This window comes from Podarcis melisellensis (assembly GCF_964234715.1).
Source record: "Podarcis melisellensis genome assembly, chromosome: 3".
Lineage (NCBI taxonomy): Eukaryota > Metazoa > Chordata > Lepidosauria > Squamata > Lacertidae > Podarcis > Podarcis melisellensis.
The window spans coordinates 42,188,564-42,211,832 of NC_138530.1; the positions used below are offsets into that span (position 1 = coordinate 42,188,564).

Below are 23,269 nucleotides of genomic sequence, written 5' to 3' on the forward strand. Positions count from 1 at the left end.
ACTAACATATTTTTTTTTAAATAAATGGGGATATGCTGGATGATCTCAGACATTGCAAAAGCTGTACCTGGTGACACATTTTTCCTTTGGATTAGGAGGCACAATTGTGCTAACAAGTATTCACTGACTTTAAATGCACTAATTGCTTATTTAATGGGAGAACAAATATCCAACTGCAAACTTCTGTTGTACATTGGTAGGTTCGTATTGCTGCCTGAGAGGCGCAGTAGCTCAGAAAAACCTCAGTTTTTCTGATTCCGCAAAGCAGAAGTGAGCAGAGATCTAGACAGTTCCTTAAATATTATTGGTCTCATCATAATATCTATCACTAAAAAGTTTTAATGTGGAAACGATAAAATAAAATAAGAAAAGTAATGAGATGACAATCCTTTTTCAGCTGTCATAAGTATTCCTGATAGTGAAGACATTGTCAGTGTTCATTCCAAAAATGAACTTGAAGAAAGAGAAGCATTAGATGAAGATGGGTCAAAAGAAGCTGAGAGCGAGGAAAATATAGCAGTCCTGCGTGAGAAAACACCACTTAATATTGAACCTGCAAGTCAAGAAGCAAATGTAAGGGCTTCATTTAGCACTTCGGAACTTTCTTTGAAATCTGTTTGGAATTATTGCTTTGCCAGTGTAAATACCTTGGATATTTGTAAACTTTCACATGTGGGGCAATGCTTAAGGAAGCAGCTGCAGGAGGAGACAGTTTTTGTCCCAGAGCACCCACAGATGCAGATACTGCTTCCCAGCGACCATTTATTTCCATGCATGCAACTGCTGAAAAACCAATTCCATGTGGCCGTGTACCTAGAGCTGTACTGTGTGGAGCAATGTACAAATAGCTGAGTACAATGGCTAACTTTAAACCATTTGAATATTCCTCTGAAATTGGAAGAACTCTTTTCATTCATTAAATTTATTGAAATATGTGTATTGGAATTAAATTTATATACTTTTTGTTTTTAGCTTGTTGGTGATGGAACACGTGAAGTACACATCTCAGAAGCTGTAGTTGAGGCACTTCCGTACAATGAGCTATGTCCTTCAAGCAGTCTGAAATATCAGTACAGCAGTGATGCTATGGCGCAGCAAGTCACATGTGAATTACTCAAGAAAGATGCTGGTGAATCTGACTTTACTGGAGGAGATGGAGATCTGCTGATGTCCCAAAACAATTTTACGTTACTATTAGAAGGGGATGAAGAAGCCGAGATAGGAGGTTCTAGTGCATTGCATACTTCCCCTCTTAAATCAGCCAGCGAGTTAGAGGGTGCCTGTGTAAATAGTGCTGGAAGTAACAACCCAGAATTCATCACAAATACAGTGTCCACTGTAACTAGTGATCAGATATCACAGAATACTGCTGAGGTGTTGCCTTATGTACCTGAACCTATTCAGATGGCTATTGCTGAGAACCTATTGGATGTAATCAAAGACACAAGAAGTAAAGAATTTTCAAGTGAGGTTGTGGACCAGTCTTTTCATGAAAGCATAAGTAAGAAGGTATTAAGTTCACCACAGGCACCTCTGCAAAATGTTACTGAAATAAGTAAAGATGTAAAATTGAGTCAAGTTGAAGATTCAGTGATGTCTAGCACCAGCACTGTGGAACAGATTGCACAAAATGTAAATGACTTATTACCTGATGGTCAGCCATTGGGACAGATGGATAAACCAGATCTGCTACTACCACCAACTCCAAGGAGAAGTGCTAGACGGGCAAAAGAAACATTGAACATTCCCGAAAGCCTTCCCCTTGGTTCTGAACAAGAACCTCGAGAAAAACAGACAACACAGGTTCCTGCTTTCCCAGTCTTAGATACTAAGGAGACAAAGGAGTGTGACTTAGAAATATCAACAAATGTGCATCCCATCACACAGGAGTTTCAGGCAACCATTGCTACAAGAAGAGGGGTTAGAAAACCAAAGGAGCTTGCATCAGAGCTTCATAAGCATCCAAGTGAACAGCTACCTTCTGCTCGCAGAAGGACTCCTAGAAGCACAAGAAGTTTAGTAGGGGATCAAGAAGGTAGTCAGTTTATCATTGACCATACAATTCAGATGATGGTAAATCCTAAAAGTGCAAGAAAACTAAAAAGCATTGCTTTCCACCTGGCAGAGAACGTGATTTCAGATCAGGAGGTAGAACCTCGTGAAGAGCAGCTGAGTACAAAACCAAGAAGAGGAAGGCCAAGAAAGCATGAGGAACTGAAAGTGATGGCGCAGTCAGAAACTGCAGCTGGGAAGCTGCCATTACCTTCACCAGTTAGAAGGGGCAGACATAGAAAGTCAAGTCTACCAGAAGCCATTTCTGAACATGACATACAGCCAAGTAAACCACAGCTACCTGTATCAACTGAGCAGGAGAGGGCGCGAAGCACAAGTATATCAGAAACTGTTTCTGATCAAGAGACTGGGCATATTAAACAGTTGCCTGTGCGACGAAGAGGCAGACCAAGAAAGAATCCTTTGAATGTGTCAGCAGATTTGGGACTGGAGTTGTCTCTGTTGTCTCCTCCCCCAACACCTAGTCAATCTTTTGTCACTCCTAGAAGAAATACTAGGAGAGGATCTGTTCAAGAAAAGACTCCAGTCGACACCACAAAGAGGAAATCTGCAAGAATTGCCTCCGTGAAAATAGAAAAAACAAGTATAGAGAAAATGGATGCAGAAGAACATTCTGTACAACCAAGTGAGGCAGAGACTTTAGTAAGGAGTTCTAAAAAGAGGCAGTCCAAGATGACGGCAATCAGAAAGAGAAGCCAGTTACCATCTCTTTCTGAAGAAGGTACGGAGGAGGAGGAACACTTGCCACAAGCAGCTGAGATTGCAGTAGGATTGCATTCCACAGATATGACCAAACAAAGGCTTAGTGAAACAGGGAAAACTTTGGCACATCGTGGTACTCTTGTGAAAAGGACCAGATACAGCAGAAAGAGTACGAAACAGAGTCCCACCCTGGATACAAATGAGACATTCTGTTTTTCTCCTCCTCTTACGAAACTGACAGAAAAATCTAAAGGTACTTGAAATGTTGCCTTCGGCTGTGTAAGGCTTTTTTGCTTATTTAAAATTGCCTACTATGCATGAATTCCATTGAGGGTAAAACATAACCAGAGCAGGATAAATACTGGGGATTTTTCTTAAAGCAAGACTGCCTATAACCCTGCCCCACATTACTGTATAGTATCAGTATGCCATCTACTGGGTATGGAGCCTCTACCCCATGGACCTAATTAGGCCTGCTGGGCCTTCCTATTTGGCTCACCAGGCTGTTTTAATCAACCCTCACAAACCTGACATAGGCACATATATAGGAATTGTGTACCCAAAGGTTTCACCCAGTTGTGACTTCTGAGTGCATTTTCAGCATTTTGCATATATGTATTGCCTCATCCATTACAAAAAGACCCAGTTCAAGTGCAGGGGAGACATTAGGATTCATCTGTTCTGTAAAATGTGAAGAGAGCCTTAGAATGAGCTGACTTTCTGCAACAAAACATTCCAAGGCCATAGACCACAACTAGTGCAATAGGGTGTGGAGCAGCCCTCCATAAGACATTAGTTTTTACTTTACCTTGTCCATTTGCAGTCAGCTGGTACACTATTGCTGTAATGACAGCACTGCAGCTTAACTGCCCATTCACTTTAAATCAGGGAGGGCCAGAACCTTATCTCCCCATTGGTCCCAGACCAAATTTGATAGGTGGGTGAGACTGTCAATCATCTGATGTCACTATTTTGCCAGGTGATCCTTTGAAGCAGGAGGGTCAAAGAGGAGCATGAGGCTGCTTGCCAAAGGACTTTCAAATATCACTGCTCCAGTTTTTAGAAGTTCAAGAAGCATTGCTGAGAGGGAGAAGCAGATTCAATGAAAACTGCTTCCCTCTCTAGGAGCAAGGTGCAACTGATGGATGGCGGAAGTATGCCTTGCTTAGCAAAGAAACAGTTGGAGCTCACTTTAAGTTCCTGATTGTTCCTTTACCTGTTGTGTGCCTGACATTATGTATGACAGCAGGTTAAGGGAGGTTGGGCGTGGCTTTCCCAAAATGGCCTGGTGGGCCAAGTATGGCCCATGGGCCAGAGGTTTCCCACACCTGCTTTAAATGCCGACCCCACCTCTTTAAATGGAGACCTGCTCCCACTTCCCCTAATGCCCCAGCTATTCTCAGAAAAAGGGTAGCTGCAAAGCTGTGCTTTATGACATTTTGGCTACCATGGCATACAAGGTTCAAAGGGTCTTTGTGTAACAAAGCCATGCCAGGTGTTCTAAGAAGCTTAAACAAAGAGTAGTTAAATTGTGGGTATATGGAAAGCTCCTCTGCACCCTGCTTTCCGCTTATTCAGGATTGCAGATATAGTTGCATGCCTGGAATGCTTAGTTTCAAGTTCAAAAATAAATGCATGCTTTCTGATTCTAGGTGAGAAGGCAGTGACGCCTGTGCAACTCAAAGATTTCAAGGCAGACTTGACTTCTCAGTTTGTCTTCTCGCCCCCTGCTTTGAGATCTAGGAAGAAAAAAGTGTCCAGTATTTCAAGGATTGTGGAAGAGTTGGTAAGTAAAACCTTTGACCCCTTCTCCAAAGATCTGAAGAGAACAAGCCAGCAAATTTCTAGTGAAAGAGCCAGATTCTCCCTTCTGACATGATGTGATGATTGGGAGATTAAGCTTTCCACATGTTTATAATTTCAGTGGACCTTTTCAACACCTTTTGCAGCTTGCTAGAACCAGATTGAGCTGTTGCTTCTTGGGTGTCCAGGGCACTTAATTGGTTTTATTGGTTTTTACTGTTCTTTAAAATCCTTAATTTTATTTAAGTTTTAAAATGTAATTGAAAAACGGTGGTTCTCCACGATCATGCTGGCTGGGATGATGGAACAGTGCAACAACAACTGGAGGGCAACTCAAATGACAAGCAAAAACAATATGCACATCACCCCTTTGCTATACAGCAAATGACAAATGGTTTAAAAGATTAAAAGATGCCAGCTTTTGCAATTTTTAACACAATCAAAGCAATCTTTCAGGTGCATTGTATAGCATTTGAAGAACTGCTGACAGCAAGCAACACAGGGCAGTTATGTTGCTTATTTTTTATCTTTATTAGTCAATATGAGAAATTACGTGGAAAAGCAAGGAGTTTATATTGATAAATTGGATTATCCAATTTAAGACTGGAAGCCATATATCATTATGGAACCAATGGTCTCTATCCAGCTTGTCCGTGTGGAGGGTCCATACATAAAGGAAAGGAAGCTGGGAGAGGCAAGAAAGGTGGGAATAGATTGGCCTAGCACTATGCACCCTCGTCCCAGCCCTGCCTCTGTTGTTGGCTTTCTTGTGTTTAAGGGGTTTTCTATTTTCTGTTTTGAGGGTGAATGTTTTAAATTACTACTGTATGGCACTGGCTTATCAGTGTCACTACTAGTGCCTACATGTTCGTATGTGGGCAATAAATTTAAAAAGTAAATAAAAAGGAGATGGCAGAGAAACAGTTTCACTTTGTGCAGGTTTACCACTCTACATTTATCCTTTAGGAATTACCAGTTAAAGAGGAGAAGGATGCAGTCTCAATAGAAACTTCAGAGAAGCCGAAAGTAAAGAGAAGCAGAGCTACAAGGTCAAAAGCAAAAAAAGCAAGCAAGTATGGGATGATTCTATATAGCTCCCCCCAAAAAAAACTTGTTATTTCAAAAGCAGTCATGTGCAGAAATTATCACAGTAATGCATTTGGCATTTGGTATCGTAATTAAAAAAAAGACATTAATTTGGTCTTCTGTGGCCTTTCAAATGTTGCCAGACTCCCAGCTTCCATTATCTTGGCCATGTTGGCTGGAGTTGATTGGAGTAGGGGCCGGCAACATCTAGAGGTGCCTCTGTTCCCCATCCATGCCCTAAAGCATAAGAAATACTTTATACCAAGTCAGGCCATCAGTTCATCTAGTTCAATATTGACTGGTAGCAGCAATCTAGGTTTCAAACAGGACATTTTTTCCAGCCTTATGGGAGATGCTCAGGATTGAACATGGGACCATTTGCATGTACAGTTGTACCTCGTTTTGAGTCCGCCCTGCTTAGGGTCCATTTCATCGAATGTCCTGGCAAACCTGGAAGTACCGTAACGGGTTACTTCCGGGTCTGTTGCTCATTCATGCGCAGAAGCGCTAAATCTCGCTTTGCGTACGCGCATAGCAGTGCTTTGTCAAGCATCCCTTTCGTCGAGCTTCCGGGGCTCCGGAACAGATCCCGGATGCAAAAGGAGGTACGACTATACTCTATTATTCTCAGTAGTGGCACCCGCCCTGTGGAATGCCCTCCCACCAGATGTCAAGGAAATAAACAACTATCTACTTTTAAAAGACATTTCAAGGCAGCCCTGGTTAGGGAAGTTTTTAATGTTTGATGTTTGGGTTTTTTAATATCCTGTTGGAAGCCGCCCAAAGTGGCTGGGGAGGCCCAGCCAGATGTGCAGGATATAAGTATTAATTAATTAATTACTACTGAGCCTACAGCTAATTACTGTATTTTTCGCCCTATAAGACGCACTTTTCCCCCTCCAAAAATGAAGGGGAAATGTGTGTGCATCTTATGGGGCGAATGCAGGCTTTCGCTGAAGCCTGGAGAGCGAGAGGCGTAGGTGCGCACCGACCCCTCTCACTCTCCAGGCTTCAGGAAGCTATCCGCAAGCTTTGCAAGCCCGGTGGAAGTTCCCGCGGGCTCGCAAGGCTTGCAGGCAGCAGCCTGCAGCCCAAAGCAGGGGGCGCGCTGCACAGTGTGCCCCGGGCTTCGGTTCCCCGACCTGGTTTGGAGGCTGGCGCCAGCCCCACAGGCTCGGGGAACAGCGGGGAGGCGGAGCGCCGCCATCCCGCTATTCCCCGACCTGGTTTGAGCTTCAGGCAGATATCCACAAGCGTGGGAGCCCGGCGGGAAGTCACGCCAGTCTCCCAAGGCTTGCGGAGAGCTGCCTGTTCTGGAGGCTGGGGTCGGGGGAAGCTCGGGCGTCCCCCACCCCAGCCCCGCGCCTGGGGGGGAATTTTTTTTTTCTTTACTCCCCCCCCCAAAAAAAACCTAGGTGCGTCCTATGGGGCGAAAAATACGGTATTCAGTCTTCATTCATCTAAACAGAAACATAACTTGTCAGTGTAACCTCTCATTCCTCTTCCTTGCAGAGTCCTAGAGAAAGATAGCAGTTGGTCAACACCACACATGGAAATTCAGTTCATTTCTCCTTTTGGCACGCCAGTAGATGGAGCAAAAAGCAAACAGAAGGAGTCTGTGGATAAAGCAGAAAAGACTGTTCGTAAGACTCTTCATAGGAACGAGAGAATAACTAGCTTTCCAAAGCCAATTGTTCAGAAGAAGAGGCTATAACTGTTTTTAAATATGTGTATTGTACACCAATGCTTGTAAAGTCATCATTGTGTGGAATATTAAGAAAAAATCATTAATTTGGAAGATAATTTATATAAATTATTGTAAAATTTCAGAAAACTAAAGGTCTTCAATAAGTAACTCCGTATGGAGTGTGATTTCTTCAGTCAATGCAGGTTTTCTATTTTATAAGACTTCATACATTTATATAATATGTAAATAATCTTATTTTAGGAATGTTAAATAAAAATGTATACATAACAGCGATTATTGTCCACTAGATTTTTGAGAGAGAAAGAAAGAATAAAAGAGGTGTGTGGTGCAAAGAAATTAAAGAGGATTTTAATGATGGCTTGTCACTGTTGGTGCTTCTCTAATGGGAGGCTACTCTTTTTTAACAGTTTGATCTTGCAATGTTTTTGAAAATTAAAATTTGACAGTTTTAGAATTTATAGAAAATGTTTTGACCTTTTGGGAATTGGTAAAGGGGGTTATCCATTGCATACAAGTTCCTTACTCCTGGTTGAACATGTACCTTATTGAAGTCAGAATGTAAACAATTGTATTGAAGCTGTGCAATATTTTTTTGTATTTGTCTTAACTTGGGAAAGCTGCTCTTCAGTTTATAAAACAAAATCTCACCTCAGATGTTTCATTGTTCTTTCAATTTGCTGCATCAGCAGGAGTCTCTAACATTAGAAATATTTATATGTTCGATTTACTCACCATGGGACTCAACACTTTCAGGGATTTCACCTCCTTAAATTTGCCCCCAAATTTGATATTTTGAAATGATGCATGTTTTATAGACTTTGTGGTTACTAGAGAAATGCTCCCACAATTTTGGTAAAATAAAATGGTCTGGAAATATACATTCTCCTGTAGTGTTTGACCTATATCACTGCAGCACAGAGAAAGTGGAGTCAGGTTGAATCAGATTTGTGGTTCAAATTGAGAGAGAAGCCGAAAGAGGCAAGTACTTTAAACGAAGTTTTACATAGGATGCCCAATATTCAGTTGCCTCTTTTAGAAACAGTACACACTGCTGGCAAATGTGACCTCCTAGAGTTCCTCTTAGAAATAATGTATCAGGTGACATTCAGGTAATGAGTGGACACATAAATAATTGAGGAACAAAGCAGCAGCTGTATTAGGATCCACTCTACCCTTTTCTTTTTCCAAAACAAGGTCCTGAAGAGAAAACTTGAGCGATGCACTCTGTTTTCTTTCTGAATTCCTTGGAAGAGTTCAAGTGGCAGAAGCATGCCCGGTTCGGACAGTGTGAAAGTGGCAGTACGTGTAAGACCTTTCAGTAAGGTTAGTAACTTATTTTGTCTTCACTGAAACTATCAGGCCTAAGATCACAATGGGGCAGCTGAGTGGTTGGTGATGGGAAAGGCTAAGGACTACATTTCAGAAAAGAGGTGGAAGTGTCACTTGGTAAAGTGAGGAAGGAGCCCTTCCGGTAACTGTGGCAGCTTTTAGAGGGCAAAACATCTGCTATGCAGGGGGTGAAGAGAGGGGAGAGTGATGCTTGGAACAGCTGCCCTGCTGCCAGTCCTTCATACACTACTGTAAGTCTTTCATGTAGCAAATCAGGCTTGGATCACGGTGTGCCTTTCTCTGGGTGTGGTAGGCCTGTCTGGCTAGTTCAGGCAGGTTTGTGAAAATGTCTCTTCGTATGCATGTTAGGCCTTGATAGGTCCTTAAGGTTTCCTATAAAAGTAAGAATCTAGCTGAGGTTGCTTTTCTTATCTTACTGTAACAGTAACAGGAGAAGGAACCTTTTTAGAGTTAGGCTGGATCTACACTGATATGTAAAAATGCTGTAAAAAAGAAAAGTAGTATAGCTCTCTTTGCAGTTTCCCATTGCCGGTGGATTGCTGCTCTACAGTGCCTTCTGGTGTCACATTTTTTATTACACATTTTTAACGTTTAAACTAACCAGTGTAGATTCGCCCTTGGTCTTGGAAACTCTTGTAGCGTAGTCCCTTGATTCCAGAGTTTTCCTGAGGACCCTGAACTCTCCTTCTCTGCCTTTGTGTGTTTGTTTTGTTTTAAAGCCAGTTTAATATTTGCAAGAGGCTGCTGTTACTGCATGGACTGGGTGGGATGGGGGAGTAACATGACTTTTTGGGCCACAGTTAATGGATCCATTTGGCCCTAGGCCTGATAGTCGTCCACTTCATTCTGCCAGGGCTTCTGTGCTTTCTTAAATATGTGTGACAAGCAAGTGTGTAAACAGCTGCAGCTTTCCCCAATTTGCACCTGTTGTGCACCTGTCAGTCATGCAGCTTTTCAACAGGACAAAGCCAGGCTTTCTAAAACATGGGTAGGCAAACTAAGGCTCTAATCGCTTTCTAAATCTGGCCCGCGGACGGTCCAGGAATCAGCGTGTTTTTACATGCCCTTTTATTTAAAATGCACCTCTGGGTTATTTGTGGGGCCTGCCTAGTGTTTTTACATGAGTAGAATGTGTGCTTTTATTTAAAATGCATCTCTGGGTTATTTGTGGGCCATAGGAATTTGATCATCCCCCCCCCATATAGTCCGGCCCCCCACAAGGTCTGAGGGACAGTGAACTGGCCCCCTGCTGAAAATGTTTGCTGACCCCTGCTCTAAAAGCTTGTCTCTGCTGTCTGGAGTGAGGTAAACAAACATGGATATTGCCTGGGGGTGGGGCGGGTGGAAGCTGGAAAGAGATGTCTCTGCTGCTGCCAAGCCAATAATCCCTAAACAAAACAATCCTCACAGTTGGTTTCCTCACTTCAGCTGATAGCATGCATAGTACTGAACGTCTTCAGTTTCCTAGAGCAATTCAGTCTCCTAAAGGTTTGAAAAGAGGAGACAAATGTGACTCACTAATGGAGATACTTCCAGACTGAATACAAATATGAATCTGTCTTGAGGCATTCTGATCAAGGCTTAAGTAAGGATATAAGGGGCAAGAGGATATGCATGAGTACACTGGCCCTTCCCTACAAACCCTGTTAGCCAGCGTAGACAATGCTGGGTTTAGATAGACCCAATGGTTAGACATCACTTCCTATATTCCTACCCGTTGCCCGCCATCTGTTCAGAGTGACTGCCAGCATGTGGCCTCCAGAGGCTTGTGCGAGAGTGACTTCAGACCTCTGATCCAATAAATGTTAGCCACTCTAGCAGTGCAACACTTCTACTTTCTCTGCTTTGCATCAGCTTGAATTAATCTTGATTCTCATCAGCAACCAAATCTGGAAGCAGCTTTTCACGTGAGGCAAAGATCCCAAGGTCTTCTCCAGCAGAAATGTCCTTACCGATACCACCAAAGCATTTCATATTTAACTCTGAATGTCCAAAATCCATTCTTTACTGTTTCTTCCAAGCCTGTGCTCATACATACTTCTACTCTCCTGGCATGATTGTGTTTAAGTTTTAAGCCTTATTCTGAACTCCTGAATAGGTCTCTCATGGATGTGATAGTGTGTTTCCCTCACCACCCCACAACATTTTAATGCAGGCTTTAAGCTTGAACTTCCTCTAAATTGCTCATTTTTTTAGCAGCACTTAAAAGATTGTGAGTATAAGAAGCAATCATAATTGCTGCTTAAGCTTGCATTTTCAAGCATTCATAAATCTTATTACAGTCAGTATATCTAACTTCTAAGTAAATTTGTTTGAAGATTGGAATATAAATGTGATGTGTTTCATTTTTGAATGCTTTAGCATGTGAAGATTTTTTTGCCCTCAAATCTTCTTTGGGAAACCATCTAAACCCCCTCTCTGAGAACTGCGCAGTTGGTAGCGCTTGAGACTCAGGCTTGCGGGTTCAAGTCCCACACTGGGCAAAAGATTCTGGCATTGCAGGGGATTGGACGAGATAACCCTCTTGGTCCCTTCCAACTCTGTAATTCTATGATTCTATTATCATGGGAGGATTGGACAGAGGCATCCCACTGCCTTGCCCTGCTGCCCTTTGATGTGAAAGTATTCTGACGGCATGGAGCTCTTCATTCTGTCCACAGGTAAAAATGATGCCAGCAGGGAGCTCTGAAACCGGGCATTCCAGAGGTGAGGGGCTGAGTCATCACTTGATGTCATCAGGCCCAACTGCTGTGCTAGCTCCAGGTTGGAGACTCCACTGCCTTCGTACCAGAGTGAGCAGCAGAGATACAATGGCAGCCCCATTGCTGCCCGACTGGGTTTTGGATTGCAGTGTTGCAGGGCCCTTTGGTGTATTTATGTGGATAGTGATGGGAGGTACTGCGTTATATGAATATCTAACACTTTCAAAGAACTCTGGTAGTGTATAATACATTATAAATGGCCATTTGAAATGTGCAGCATAGATGAAATGTTGAATAAGGCCCTGTCTGTACTATACATTAAAGCAGTATCATGCCACATCAAACAAGCACGGCTTCCCCCAGACAATCCTGGGAACAGTAGTTAAAAATGCTGAGAGTTGTTAGGAGACCCTTATTTCCCCCACAAAGCTGCAATTCTCAGCTCAATAAAAATAGGGATTAATTGTTGAACCACTCTTGAGAGTGAATTTTAATTTTTAAATATTAATGTGAATTTTTAAATTTCAATAGAGAGAGAAGAATGCAGGCAGCAGATGTGTGATTTCTATGAATTGCAGCACTACAAGCATACATGATCCCAGGAATCCAAGCCATGTAAAAACGTTTACCTTTGACCTGGCGTATTGGTCACACAATGGATTTTTAAAGGACCAAGATGGCATGCTCATTTCAGCTGGGCCAAACAGCAAATATGCGGGACAGGTAAAATGCATTTCATACAGTGATGTATTCTTTCGCAATGCAATGCTAATAGCATAACTACTCATTCTGCGCTAGGACCAGTTCACAGGGTGGTAAAGCAGAGGTTAGATTCAATAAGAAAACTAAAGTTCTGAATTTAAAAACCCAGTTCCTTTGCCTAGATTTTCACATCTGCACTTGGGTTGCTCTGAGCACAGTGTTAGAGAACCTTATTGTTGAACTTTTTGGAGTATCTGATATGGTCAGTGCACCAAGACCAACCTATCCATACCTGCAGTGCTTCATGATATCCAAGGGGCTGCCGCCAAAAGAAGTAAAATGTCCTTCCTAGTGTGTGCAATGTATTGGAGCCTCAGCTTCCCTGGAAAAGACCCTGATGTTGGGAAAGATGGAGGGCACAAAGAGAAGGGGACGACAGAGGACAAGATGGTTGGATAGTGTTCTCGAAGCTAGCGGCATGAGTTTGACCAAACTGCGGGAGGCAGTAGAAGACAGGAGTGCCTGGTGTGCTCTGGTCTATGGGGTCACGAAGAGTCGGACACGACTAAACAACAACAACAAAAGTGTGTGCAATAGCGCACACTGTACACACACATTGACATCTATTCTGGTGCTGAGGACTATTTTCCTCACATTTCTGTTTCAAATATTTTACTGATTTTCAAGGAAAACACAAACATAAGCATTATCAAAATAATTTGTTCCCCTGCCTTCCCCTCCCCTCCCCTCCCTCCAGAACAGAAGTCTAATGCACCAAATGTTCTCTTAAGTCTATGTGTGCATTTGGTGGGTGCCAGCGATCAGGGTGTTCATTTGAATATTTTATAAAGGAGTGCCTTTTTTTAAATAATCCATATCAGATATGTCATTCAGGGCTTGTACTCTTATTAGTTACGGTAGTTTCTCAGATAAAACAATTGTCTGTTTCCATTGTGTCCTTTCCAGTTTTTTGCAACTACCAGAAGAAAGGTGATAAGTTATTTGTGTAATAGGTTATGCTGAAGATTATTAATAAACCTAGGCATGGATTACACAGTATATTCTGGTTTGTGATTTTACTTATTTCTGTGAATACCTTTCCCAAAATAGTTGCACTAACTCACATGCACATGAAAAGTCGTACCGGTTACCTTGCACCCTTTTTCTTACATTTCTGAGCCTGCATATTAAGGCAGCACTGGAGCAGGCAAGTAAGATCCTATGTAGATGTGCACTAGATAGCTTATTTGTGTGTTCTTATAAATCTTACTTAGATTTATTTATTTTTTAAACCCCATTATAGAAGGAAGTTTTCCGTGACCTTGGGCAGGGAGTTCTAGACAGCGCTTGGCAAGGTTACAATGCTACCCTCTTGGCTTATGGTCAGACTGGCTCAGGGAAGAGCTATTCCATGATTGGATATGGCGCAAACAGAGGCATAATCCCAGTGGTCTGTGAAGAGCTCTTTAAAACAATTCAAAACCAAGAGCAGAACAAGCAATATCAGGTTGGTTCAAGTTGTGTAAAAGTTTGTAGATGCCAAAAACATATTCTATATTTGGGCAATATTAATTGCAGTTTTTGTGTTTCAGGGGTGTATATATGTAAACCTAAACATATTATGCCATGGTGCTGAAGGATGATACAGATTAGGCCCTAAAAGGAGCAATTCTGAGTAGCTAAACCCATAGAGATTAATCACATAAAGATTCTAGTGACAAAAAAATCATTATTTCTATTATAGGTGTGTGTATGAAATCCGCAACCCCAGAGCCGGCCATGACTGGACCTAATGGTCAGGGGTCCATTTGCCTTTGTATGAAATCACAAAGTTATAAGCTGTATTAGTTTGTTGTTGAGAGTTGATCTTTCTTGAAAAAAAATCAGTTTAAAAGGCAACTTTTCAAGCTGTTGGGAGTTTCAAGAGTGTGAATAAAATGCAATAAGGAAGAGAGAAACTGGGTGTGGAGGGAGTTGAAAAAACCACTATAGCTGAGTAGGTTCAGTGCACTCAATGCAGATTGACATATGAAACTGCTGAATTTTGCTAAATTGATTTTTCAACTGTTCATACTAGAAACGGTGACTTATTGTATTTTGCTGTTCAATCTGCAGGTTACATTTAGCATGCTGGAAATTTACAATGAACAGGTAATTGTAGTGAATGACACTATTTCCTTCTTTTATTTTTCAGTGTTTCTCCCCTAGAACCTATACAAGAAAGGATGTTTTCTAATAGCAGAGAACTTGAAATTTGTTCAGAAAGATGTTAACATTTCAAAAATAAACCCAGTCATTTACACCCAGGTCATGTGACACTGCACCAATCTTGCATATTCAAGATTGGATGGGGTAATAATAATAATAATAATAATTAATAATAAATTGCTTGCAGAAGCAGGTTTTGGCGAGGGGAGGGAAAACACCTGTATTAAGTAGCCTACCTTCAATGTTGTGTGGGCCAACACTATTGTAGTCTCATATTTAGGGAAGTAATGCCAGACTAATAGCACTTTGGGTGAGAGGTGAGAAACCATTTCTATACTAAACTGCTGGATTCTCATTCTTCAAGTATAGCTGCTTCCACAGGCTTGTATACGTAACCAAAATATTTCCCCCTTTAATCTACAAGCCCCATCCCCTGAGGCTTGTATCGGATACATTGTAGGCTGTCCATCTCCTTGTGTTAGCTGAGTAATGAATTGACCTTATAGCAACCTGGAAGTCTCAGTCATGTGCATTTAACTGAAAAGTGTTGAGTATATTCAAGTTTCTACAAGTGTGATGGCTATTATTGGGAATGTTATTATTAAATATATGTATATTGTAAATGTTCTGTATAGTTTTGGAAGCATGTGGGGAGAATCATACGTACGCAGTGTACATGCACAAACATTGTACAGTGGTACCTCTGGATGCGAACGGGATCCGTTCTGGAGCCCCGTTCGCATCCTGAAGCGAACGCAACCCGCGTCCGTGGGTCACAATTCGCCACTTCTGCTCATGTGCGTGACGTCATTTTGAGCGTCTGCGCATGCGCAAGTGGCAAAACCCGGAAGTTACGCGCTCCGTTACTTCCGGGTCGCCGCGGAGCGCAACCCGAAAATGCTTAACCTGAAGCTACTTCAACCCGAGATATGACTGTATTTATTTCTCATGTATATGCACATGTTTACTTCAGATCATGTGACTCCTCGGGAGTATCCATATTTCCTGCCAACTTGTCAGTTCTATTGTTTTATAAACCATGAAATGGGCCTGTGTTCTAGCTACATGTACCAAGGGTGCAATTATTTTTGTCCATGAATAAGATTATTTGATGTGTTTTTGTGGCATTACTGCAAGTATTTTTAAAAAATACTTCTGAAATATACTGTTCTTTTGCCGATTAATCCCAACTATATACACAATTGTGTATATATATAAAATCTTGCTAGGAACTCCCCTTATTTTCAATAAAAAATTGTTGTAATAAGACACTTTTGTTTGCAATCCAAGGTTATAGACTTGCTCTCTAAAATCAAGAAGCGGGGTGGACTCAAGTTACGGGAAGATCAACAACAAGGCTTCTATGTAGATGGCTTGAAACTGGTGCCCTGCGACAGTTATGCACAAATTGAGAGGCTAATGGAACAAGGTACCAAAATAAGAACCACTGCTTCAACCAGCATGAATGCCACCAGCAGTCGTTCTCACATGGTCATCACCATTCAGTTCAAACAGGTATGTACAAAACACTTTAGGTGTGGCCAAATGTATGTAGAGAGTTAGATCTTAAAGCATTGGATTCCTTGTGAGGTTTGTGCTATTTCCATGGATATATTGTAGACCATCAAAACAAAGGACTGCTTTAATAGGTCGTGCATAGCGATCCTGTGGCAAGAGTGGCACATGCAAGAGTTTCTAGCACATGCGGACAAGACCTGAGAGTTGAGCTGCTATCCGGTACTTTGTGGACTTGGCTTGTGGCATACCATTGTCAAAATCATTGGCTTGGATGTTAAGCAATAACATTAAGCAGGCCCCTGCCATGGTTGACAGGAGAGGGAAAAATGACTTGGGGGAAGAAGGATTCCAGAACCACTAAACTATTTGCAACATTTTTTGAGTTAGGTTTGCAATTTCAAGAATTGGTTTTGCATGTTTTGAAATCTGGGATACTACTTATTTTGTTTTGAGCCGACAGAGTTTTGCTTTGATTGGTTAGAGCCCTATCAACTTGTGAAGCATGCACTGTAGTTGGATGTGCTGAGTCCAGTAGTAATGTCTCCTCTGCAAATGCCGGTCGAGAGGAGGAGAACTTAAAAGACTTGCACTGATGAAGTTCCCCTTCTCTCCTTTCCCCAATTCTGCTTCTTATAGATTTTTCTTAGAGAAGACATCACTAAGCAATCCATTATAAATCTGGTAGACTTGGCTGGAAGTGAAAGACAAAAATCATCAGGATCCGAAGGAGACAGGCTGAGGGAAGGGTCACGTGTAAATCTAAGTTTGACCACCTTGGGAAATGTTATCAGGTACAAAATAGATTTTGTGAGGTGACCTAACCATCCCTTGGGTATTGCATGAATAGTAACTTTCAGTTAGATGATAAGCATCTTAGGGCAGGCTCCTGTCTTTTTGCTAATTAGTCTTTAAAGTACCAGGTACATATGATATATTTTTAAAAAATCCTTATAGTGAATATATATATACGAAGCTTCCAGTCTTAGAAATCCAAACTTAGAAACTTCCCTGAGTAGTAGGCCTTTATTTCAGAGATAAGAGAATCTCACTTGTCCGCTAACTTCCTTTAGGGGAAGTTTTTGCCAAATAAATATTTTAATGTATTATTTGGGATATTAAACTTTTTAAGTACTGCCACTTTTTTTAGCATTTCCTGAACATCAGCCCACATCCCATCTAGTGACCTTAAATGACTAATTCTCATATGTAACAGTAACAAATAGAAACTCTTGTGCTCTTTAGCTTTGCAACATATTCAGTGAATATGGTACTCAGATATATGATTGATTTATTTTAAAGAAATAAGTCTCCTGTTCACCCTCTTTCCCTTCTATCATTTATTGTTCTTCTAGTGCCCTGGCTGAGGCTGCTGTAGGGAAGAAAGTATTGCACGTCCCTTATAGAGATTCAGTTCTTACAAAACTCTTGCAATCTGCTTTGGGAGGAAACAGCAGAACTATTATGGTAAAGCTATTTTGGGGGTAAATTTGGTAAATTATAGCAATTTTCCCCACTAGAAGATGAAAATGTGTAGTTTCTTGTTCCGTAAATACATTTGAGACGGTGTACATAATTCTGTGTTCTTTGCTGTTTGGGTGCAGTAAAACAGACTGAAAAAAGACACTGGCTACTTGGGAGTTGGATGCTGATTACATCACCTAGGAATGAGAAATATTTCCCCAGCCCTGGCTACTGAATTGCATTTGCATATCTTATCCTCCCCTATCCCCAATTTCAATCCCTGAGAGGCATTTAGAATTTCACAGCCAGATTCTCTTAAGCCGTTATCTGGGCAGGTATATCATCTGAAGTAAAGAGGCTGTTGTGTCTTGTCATGTTAGTGCTGCCTTCAACAACCTGCAAAGCTCCAGATGTTTTGGACTACAGCACATACTGACTGGGAAGGATGGGAGTTGTAACACAAAACGACTAGAAGGCAACAGGTTACCGAAGGCTACATTAGTGATTTGTGAAACCGCTTTCTCCTGTATATGTGCAGTCAAAGCCATTGTTGGAACACAGGTGCTGTGTGGAAACATTAATGCAAACTCCAAAATACGCAGTAAGGCAATTACGACCAGCCCATATGTCACACAAAAATGTGTTTAGGATTCCTGTTTTTCAGAACTCTGTATTAGGTTGAATGTGAAGAAAAACAGGGCAGGGGGAGACAGGGAGCAAATCAAATATTGGCATGAAATAAAATCCACAAAGTCTTTATAATAATAATAATATATTTTTTTTTTATATCCCGCCCTCCCCAGCCGAGGCCGAGCTCAGGGCGGCTAACAAGAATAAAATAACACAACTTTCTGCTTTCTTTGTTTGCTAGTTTGGTTGTTCCTAAAAATGTCTCTCTACTTCTTATTTTGGAGGTTCTCCACCCATGCACCCCCACAATGGAGCAGCATGGCTTGCTATCTGTTTTTGTTTACAGTATTTTGTTATCAACATTTATCTGAGAGGGGTTTATTCGGCTAACAGGTCTGCCAGTTACCAATTCATATTCTGTTAGTATTAGTCGCAGTATAGAACAAATAACTGAAAAGAAACTTGTCCTTTAACATATTTGCAGATTGCAGCTATTAGTCCAGCAGACATGTGTTATGAGGAGACGCTGTCAACTTTGCGATATGCTGAGAGGTATATTGTTTTCACATCTTGTAAGAGAAGTGATAGGAATGGATTTCAAAGGAGAGCAAGAAATTAAATAATCATTAGCTGCTATTTATTTGTGTGGGCACTACTCTGTTCAAGATCTGATCCACTGTTGTCACCCAAGAAATGTTAGGTAAAGGTAAAGGTACCCCGGACCATTAGGTCCAGTCGCGGACAACTCTGAGGTTGTGGCGCTCATCTTTCTCTATAGGCTGAGGGAACCGGCATTTGTCCGCAGACAGTCATGTGGCCAGCATGACTAAGCCGCTTCTGGCTAACCAGAGCAGCACATGGAAACGCCGTTTACCTTCCCGCTGGAGTGGTACCTATTTATCTACTTGCACTTTGATGTGCTTTCGAACTGCTAGGTGGACAGGAGCTGGGACTGAACAATGGAAGCTCACCCCTTTGTGGGGATTCAAACCGCCGACCTTCTGATTGGCAAGCCCTAGCCTCTGTGGTTAGTTTTAAATGCATACTCCTGAATTAGAGGTCCTGTTCCTTTTTCCAAACCAAGTTAACTTCTAGAACACATTTAGGGGATTTATATGGGATTGACTACTTTTTTGTGAATGGCCACTGTTAAGAATTTAATTATTACCATCTGAAATTTTCTACATTTCGTTTATTTCTAAGGGCATTTGTTCAATCCTGTGTGTATATTTATCTGCAACTCATAATAATGTTTCATGCATTCGATGGGGTGAACTATACTCCAGTAAAGTCATAATAAATTTGTGAGTCTTCAAGCTGCCACAAGATTTTGTGTTAGTCTTGCAGCAAAAAGTAACATGGGAACCCCTCTGGAAATTAAGTCATTACTGTGTTTTAATTATATCTCATGTCAATCATTTGCTGCAGCCCAGGGAAAAGGGAGTGTTGAGGAGGGGAAGCAATTTAAGGGAGACTGGGATGTCTTTTTTCTCACTGTCTGGAGAAAGAGAACTGGGCTGGGCTGGGCTGCTTATTATCTTACAAGAGGAAACAAGGGCCTTACAGCACACAACATATCATGTTGCCATGACTATTGTTTTTGCATCCTCCAAATTGCCACTGAAGCTTCGTGAGGGGATGTTTCATTTGATTATGTTACTTGCTTTTGCTATACAGCACAATAATAGTCGTTGCCCCCCCCCCCCGTTTTTTTTTTTTAATCTGAAAGAACCAAAAAGATAAAGAACAAAGCTGTGATAAATGCAGGTCCAACTGCGAAACTGATAAATGAGCTGAAGGCAGAAAATTGTCATCTGTTGTCCAGATTGTCAGGCCTTGGAAACTCTGGTAAAACAGTAGCAGATGAAACAAGTAAGTATTCTTGAGGAAGAAACCACATTTATTGTATTAGAAGACCTCGTGTTACCATTCTGCTGTCTTTTCTACTGTTTTCCTTTTCTGAGAGACTTCTACAAAGTGGCGAGGCTTGGGTTCTGAGGCATCTAGCTCAAGCACACTCTCTTTAGCACACTCCTCCCGCCCTCCAAGCACAGCCCCACAGAGGACCTACCATCTGTTTGAGGAGGTCCCCTAGCCCCTCAGGAGCAGGTTTCAGGGAGGTGGTGGAGAGGCCTGGAGTGGTCCTTGGAATCCAACCCATTGTTTTTAAGGGAATGAGCCTATCAGGAGTGTATTAAGGCGAACAGAGCTAGGTATGTTATACCTGCCTTGGAAACAGGTCACTCACATGCAAGAGCTAAATGCTGAGGCATTTGGGGCCCACTGGGTTGGCATCTTGCCTGCCCCCTTGTGGCAGCACTCCTGCAGCTGCCAGCTCCCCCATTTCTCCCGCAGGTTCACTCACGGGCTTTACCCAGCAGCAGTGCTGTAATGCACCGTCACAACACTACCGACACCAAGTAAGCCTGCTTGCTTGTGAGCATGAGGTAGCTATTCCACCTCTCCCTGTAGTGCTTGGTCGTGAGTGGACCTCAGTGTAGCCCCCCTCATGTCCCCCTGCAGATCCAGGTCCCCTCCCCCTTTCTGCCCCTGCGATTGTGCCTGCGCTAGTGCCAGTTCTGTCACCATACATTGTACCCTCACCTGTTGCTGTGCCTGCACTGCTGCTACAATGCAACAGCGGCGGTGGAGGCGCAGCGCCAGCCATGAGGGCAACAGGGCTGGGTTGGCGGTGTGGACAAACCCCCAGTGAGGCTGGCAGCAGCCCAGTGGTGGGGGTGGGTGGGCGGTCAGATGCACTGCCTGAAGCAAATGGCCTCACGACCACCCCCAATAACTAAAAACACGCTGTACCTCACAGGATCGGTGCTGCTTGAGCTTCAGTCAGAAAAGGATTATTCCTTCTGCAAGTAGTGCAGACCTTGAAATACTATATAAAATACTCTATACCCGACCTTATAAGTAGACAACATTTGTAATGCAGTGCCTACCATGTGACATAGGTAATGTGAGCCAAAGTTTCTTCAAGGATCTCCAATATGCATAAATTAGGGGTAGTTAAAATAGATCCAGAAACCTTTCATCAGTTTTTCTGGTAGGATAGAAGCACTGGAACATATGGCTAAAGATCCTAGCTATAAATATTTCACTAGTGCTTAAGAACTGTTTGTTTCAGTTACGGAATATATAAGAATCATAAATATCTGAGTATTTCAAGCCTGCTATTTCAGGGTGGCTTAAAGAATTTATTTGGAGAGAGAAAGAGTGAATGCTGTTTATAAATTGGATTTTTATTGTTGTTGTTTTCATATTGCATCCTTAATTAGTTTAGTTTTGTTTATTCTTTCCAGAAGAGCTTCGCTGTTTGCTAGCTGAAAATGAGCTGCGGATTCAAGCCATTCAGGCTACCTGGGAATATCGTCTGGAAGAAGCGCGGAAAGAATGGGAGCAGCAATATGCTGCAGTAACTCAGGTCAAGACGTCTGGACACTGGATGTCCATCTCCATCATTCCTCAGCTTGAGAGCTTTCCAGTGTTTTTAAAGTAGCAATTGTTGGAGCAAAATGCTGGACCCATACAGTTAAATTCTGTTTTTCCTCCCAAAGAATCCTGAGAACTGTAATTTGTTAAGGGTGCTGGGAACTATAGCTCTGAGAGGCAAATTACAATTCCCAGGATTCTTTGACGGAAGCTATGTACTTTAAATGTGTGGTGTGCATACACCCCAAACCAGAGCTTTCCAAACTTTTCATGTTGGTGACACACTTTTCAGACATGCATCATTTCGCGACAGAGTAAGTCATTTTTACTAGCAAACCAGAGGTTAAAGTAACCCCTTTCCAGCTCTGGGAGGAGCGCGGGGAGTGTTTGCGCAACACACTGCAGCCGACACACTAATGTGTCGCAACGCATAGTTTGGAAAGCAGTGCCCAAAATGTTCGTTTGATCTGGTTCAGAAAGGCCATCCTAATTAGCATGACTATATACCATATTTTTTGCACCATAACACTCACTTTTTTCCTCCTAGAAAGTAAGGGGAAATGTCTGTGCATGTTATGGAGCGAATGCCTATGGGTGGCGGGGGGGATCTGCTGCAGTTGTGAGCAGAGGATCCATGGTTCCCCTTCCTTCCCTCCTCCGTGGCTCGCTTTGAAACAGCAAAGCGGGAGAAGAGCCACTGAGTGGGGAGGAGAGAGGGAGGGACAGAGAGCCTGCTTGCTTTAAAGGAGCAAAGCGGGAGAGGAGAGGAGCCATTTACACGAGTATAAGCGGCTCCTGTCCAGTTGGCTCCTTTAAAGTAAGCAGGCTCTCTGTCCCTCTCTCCTCCCCACTCAGCTCGCTAAATAGCATTATTAGCAGCATCCTTCTCCACACACCCCATGCATGCTCCTTGTCCCTTGAGTGCTTTTCCTTCCCTCCCCACTTAAAACGTGGTTACAAAGCATGGATCCTCAGGATTTTTGCGCTGGGTCACTCCAAATTCACATCAGATCACATAGCATGTCCATGGCTACATCTTGCACCAAAAAATCACGCACCCACTGTTGCCTGGGGTTGCAGTGGTGCAAAAACGTGGTTACAAAGCATGGATCCACATGGATCCTCAGGATTTTTGCATTGGGCTACTCCAAACTCACTGTCAGATCACATGTCTGTGGCCACAGCATGAACCACAAAAATCATACATCCACTGTTTCGTTTAGAATATTTTTTTCTTGTTTTCCTCCTCTAAAAACTATGTGCGTGTTATGGTCTGGTGCGTGTTATAGAGCGAAAAATACGGTACTATGTACTTGGGAGTCTTGTGCAAGTAGGCTTCCCCATTAATTTCAGGGGAGAGGGCAGCCCGTCATACAGAAAAGGATGCTTGCTCAAAACTTCCTTTCTTATTGAAATGAGTGAGAGAGCTCTTGCTGGTGGAGTAAGCTACTACAACAGAGGTTGGCGCCTTCCACTTGAAGAACTTATAGCAGCCTCCACAGCAGCAAATATACAACCCTTGGAATATGTCACATTTTATTGGGTATAAAATGTTGCAGTGTGTGTGCTCAGAAAATATCATTCTATAGAACTACAGTGTTGAAGGAAGATTATTATTATTATTAACTGAATTTGTTAGTTGCTGTATCTTGTCCTGGGCAATCCAAAGTGACTTACAAACAAACAGACAGACAAAAATAAGAAACTCCACATAGATACTTTAAAACTAAGAGGGGAAAGTAATACATTAAAAACATGGATAGTTAAAGGCCAAAGGACTAGATATAGAGGAAAGCTTTTGCCTGGCACCCAAAGACATAGAATGATGTCTCCAGGCAAGCCTCTCTAGGGAGAGCATTCCACCAACAAGTAGCCACCACCTGAT

At 42.2% G+C, this 23,269-nt stretch overlaps 2 protein-coding genes across 4 annotated transcripts in view; both read left to right on the forward strand.

Annotated features, from left to right (window-relative positions):
• AHCTF1 (AT-hook containing transcription factor 1) overlaps window positions 1-8,024 on the forward strand; it is a 51,424-nt gene extending 43,400 nt beyond the window's left edge. For 2 of the 3 annotated variants that reach the window (XM_081905773.1, XM_081905774.1), the window contains exons 32-36: window positions 398-573; window positions 973-3,028; window positions 4,428-4,561; window positions 5,545-5,651; window positions 7,177-8,024. In XM_081905773.1, coding sequence (XP_081761899.1) covers window positions 398-573; window positions 973-3,028; window positions 4,428-4,561; window positions 5,545-5,651; window positions 7,177-7,378 — 2,675 coding nt within the window. In that variant the 3' untranslated portion in view covers window positions 7,379-8,024. The remainder of the gene's footprint in view (window positions 1-397; window positions 574-972; window positions 3,029-4,427; window positions 4,562-5,544; window positions 5,652-7,176) is intronic. The other variant, XM_081905775.1, reaches the window with a different exon arrangement.
• A 479-nt stretch (window positions 8,025-8,503) lies between these two features.
• The window catches only part of LOC309366882 (kinesin-like protein KIF28), a 28,949-nt gene continuing 14,183 nt past the window's right edge, over window positions 8,504-23,269 (forward strand). Inside the window, 10 exon segments of the mRNA XM_081905810.1 lie at window positions 8,504-8,695; window positions 11,956-12,147; window positions 13,430-13,633; window positions 14,242-14,277; window positions 15,625-15,849; window positions 16,489-16,643; window positions 17,205-17,316; window positions 18,428-18,495; window positions 19,673-19,815; window positions 21,255-21,376. Of these exon segments, the coding sequence (XP_081761936.1) occupies window positions 8,642-8,695; window positions 11,956-12,147; window positions 13,430-13,633; window positions 14,242-14,277; window positions 15,625-15,849; window positions 16,489-16,643; window positions 17,205-17,316; window positions 18,428-18,495; window positions 19,673-19,815; window positions 21,255-21,376 (1,311 nt within the window). The 5' untranslated portion in view covers window positions 8,504-8,641.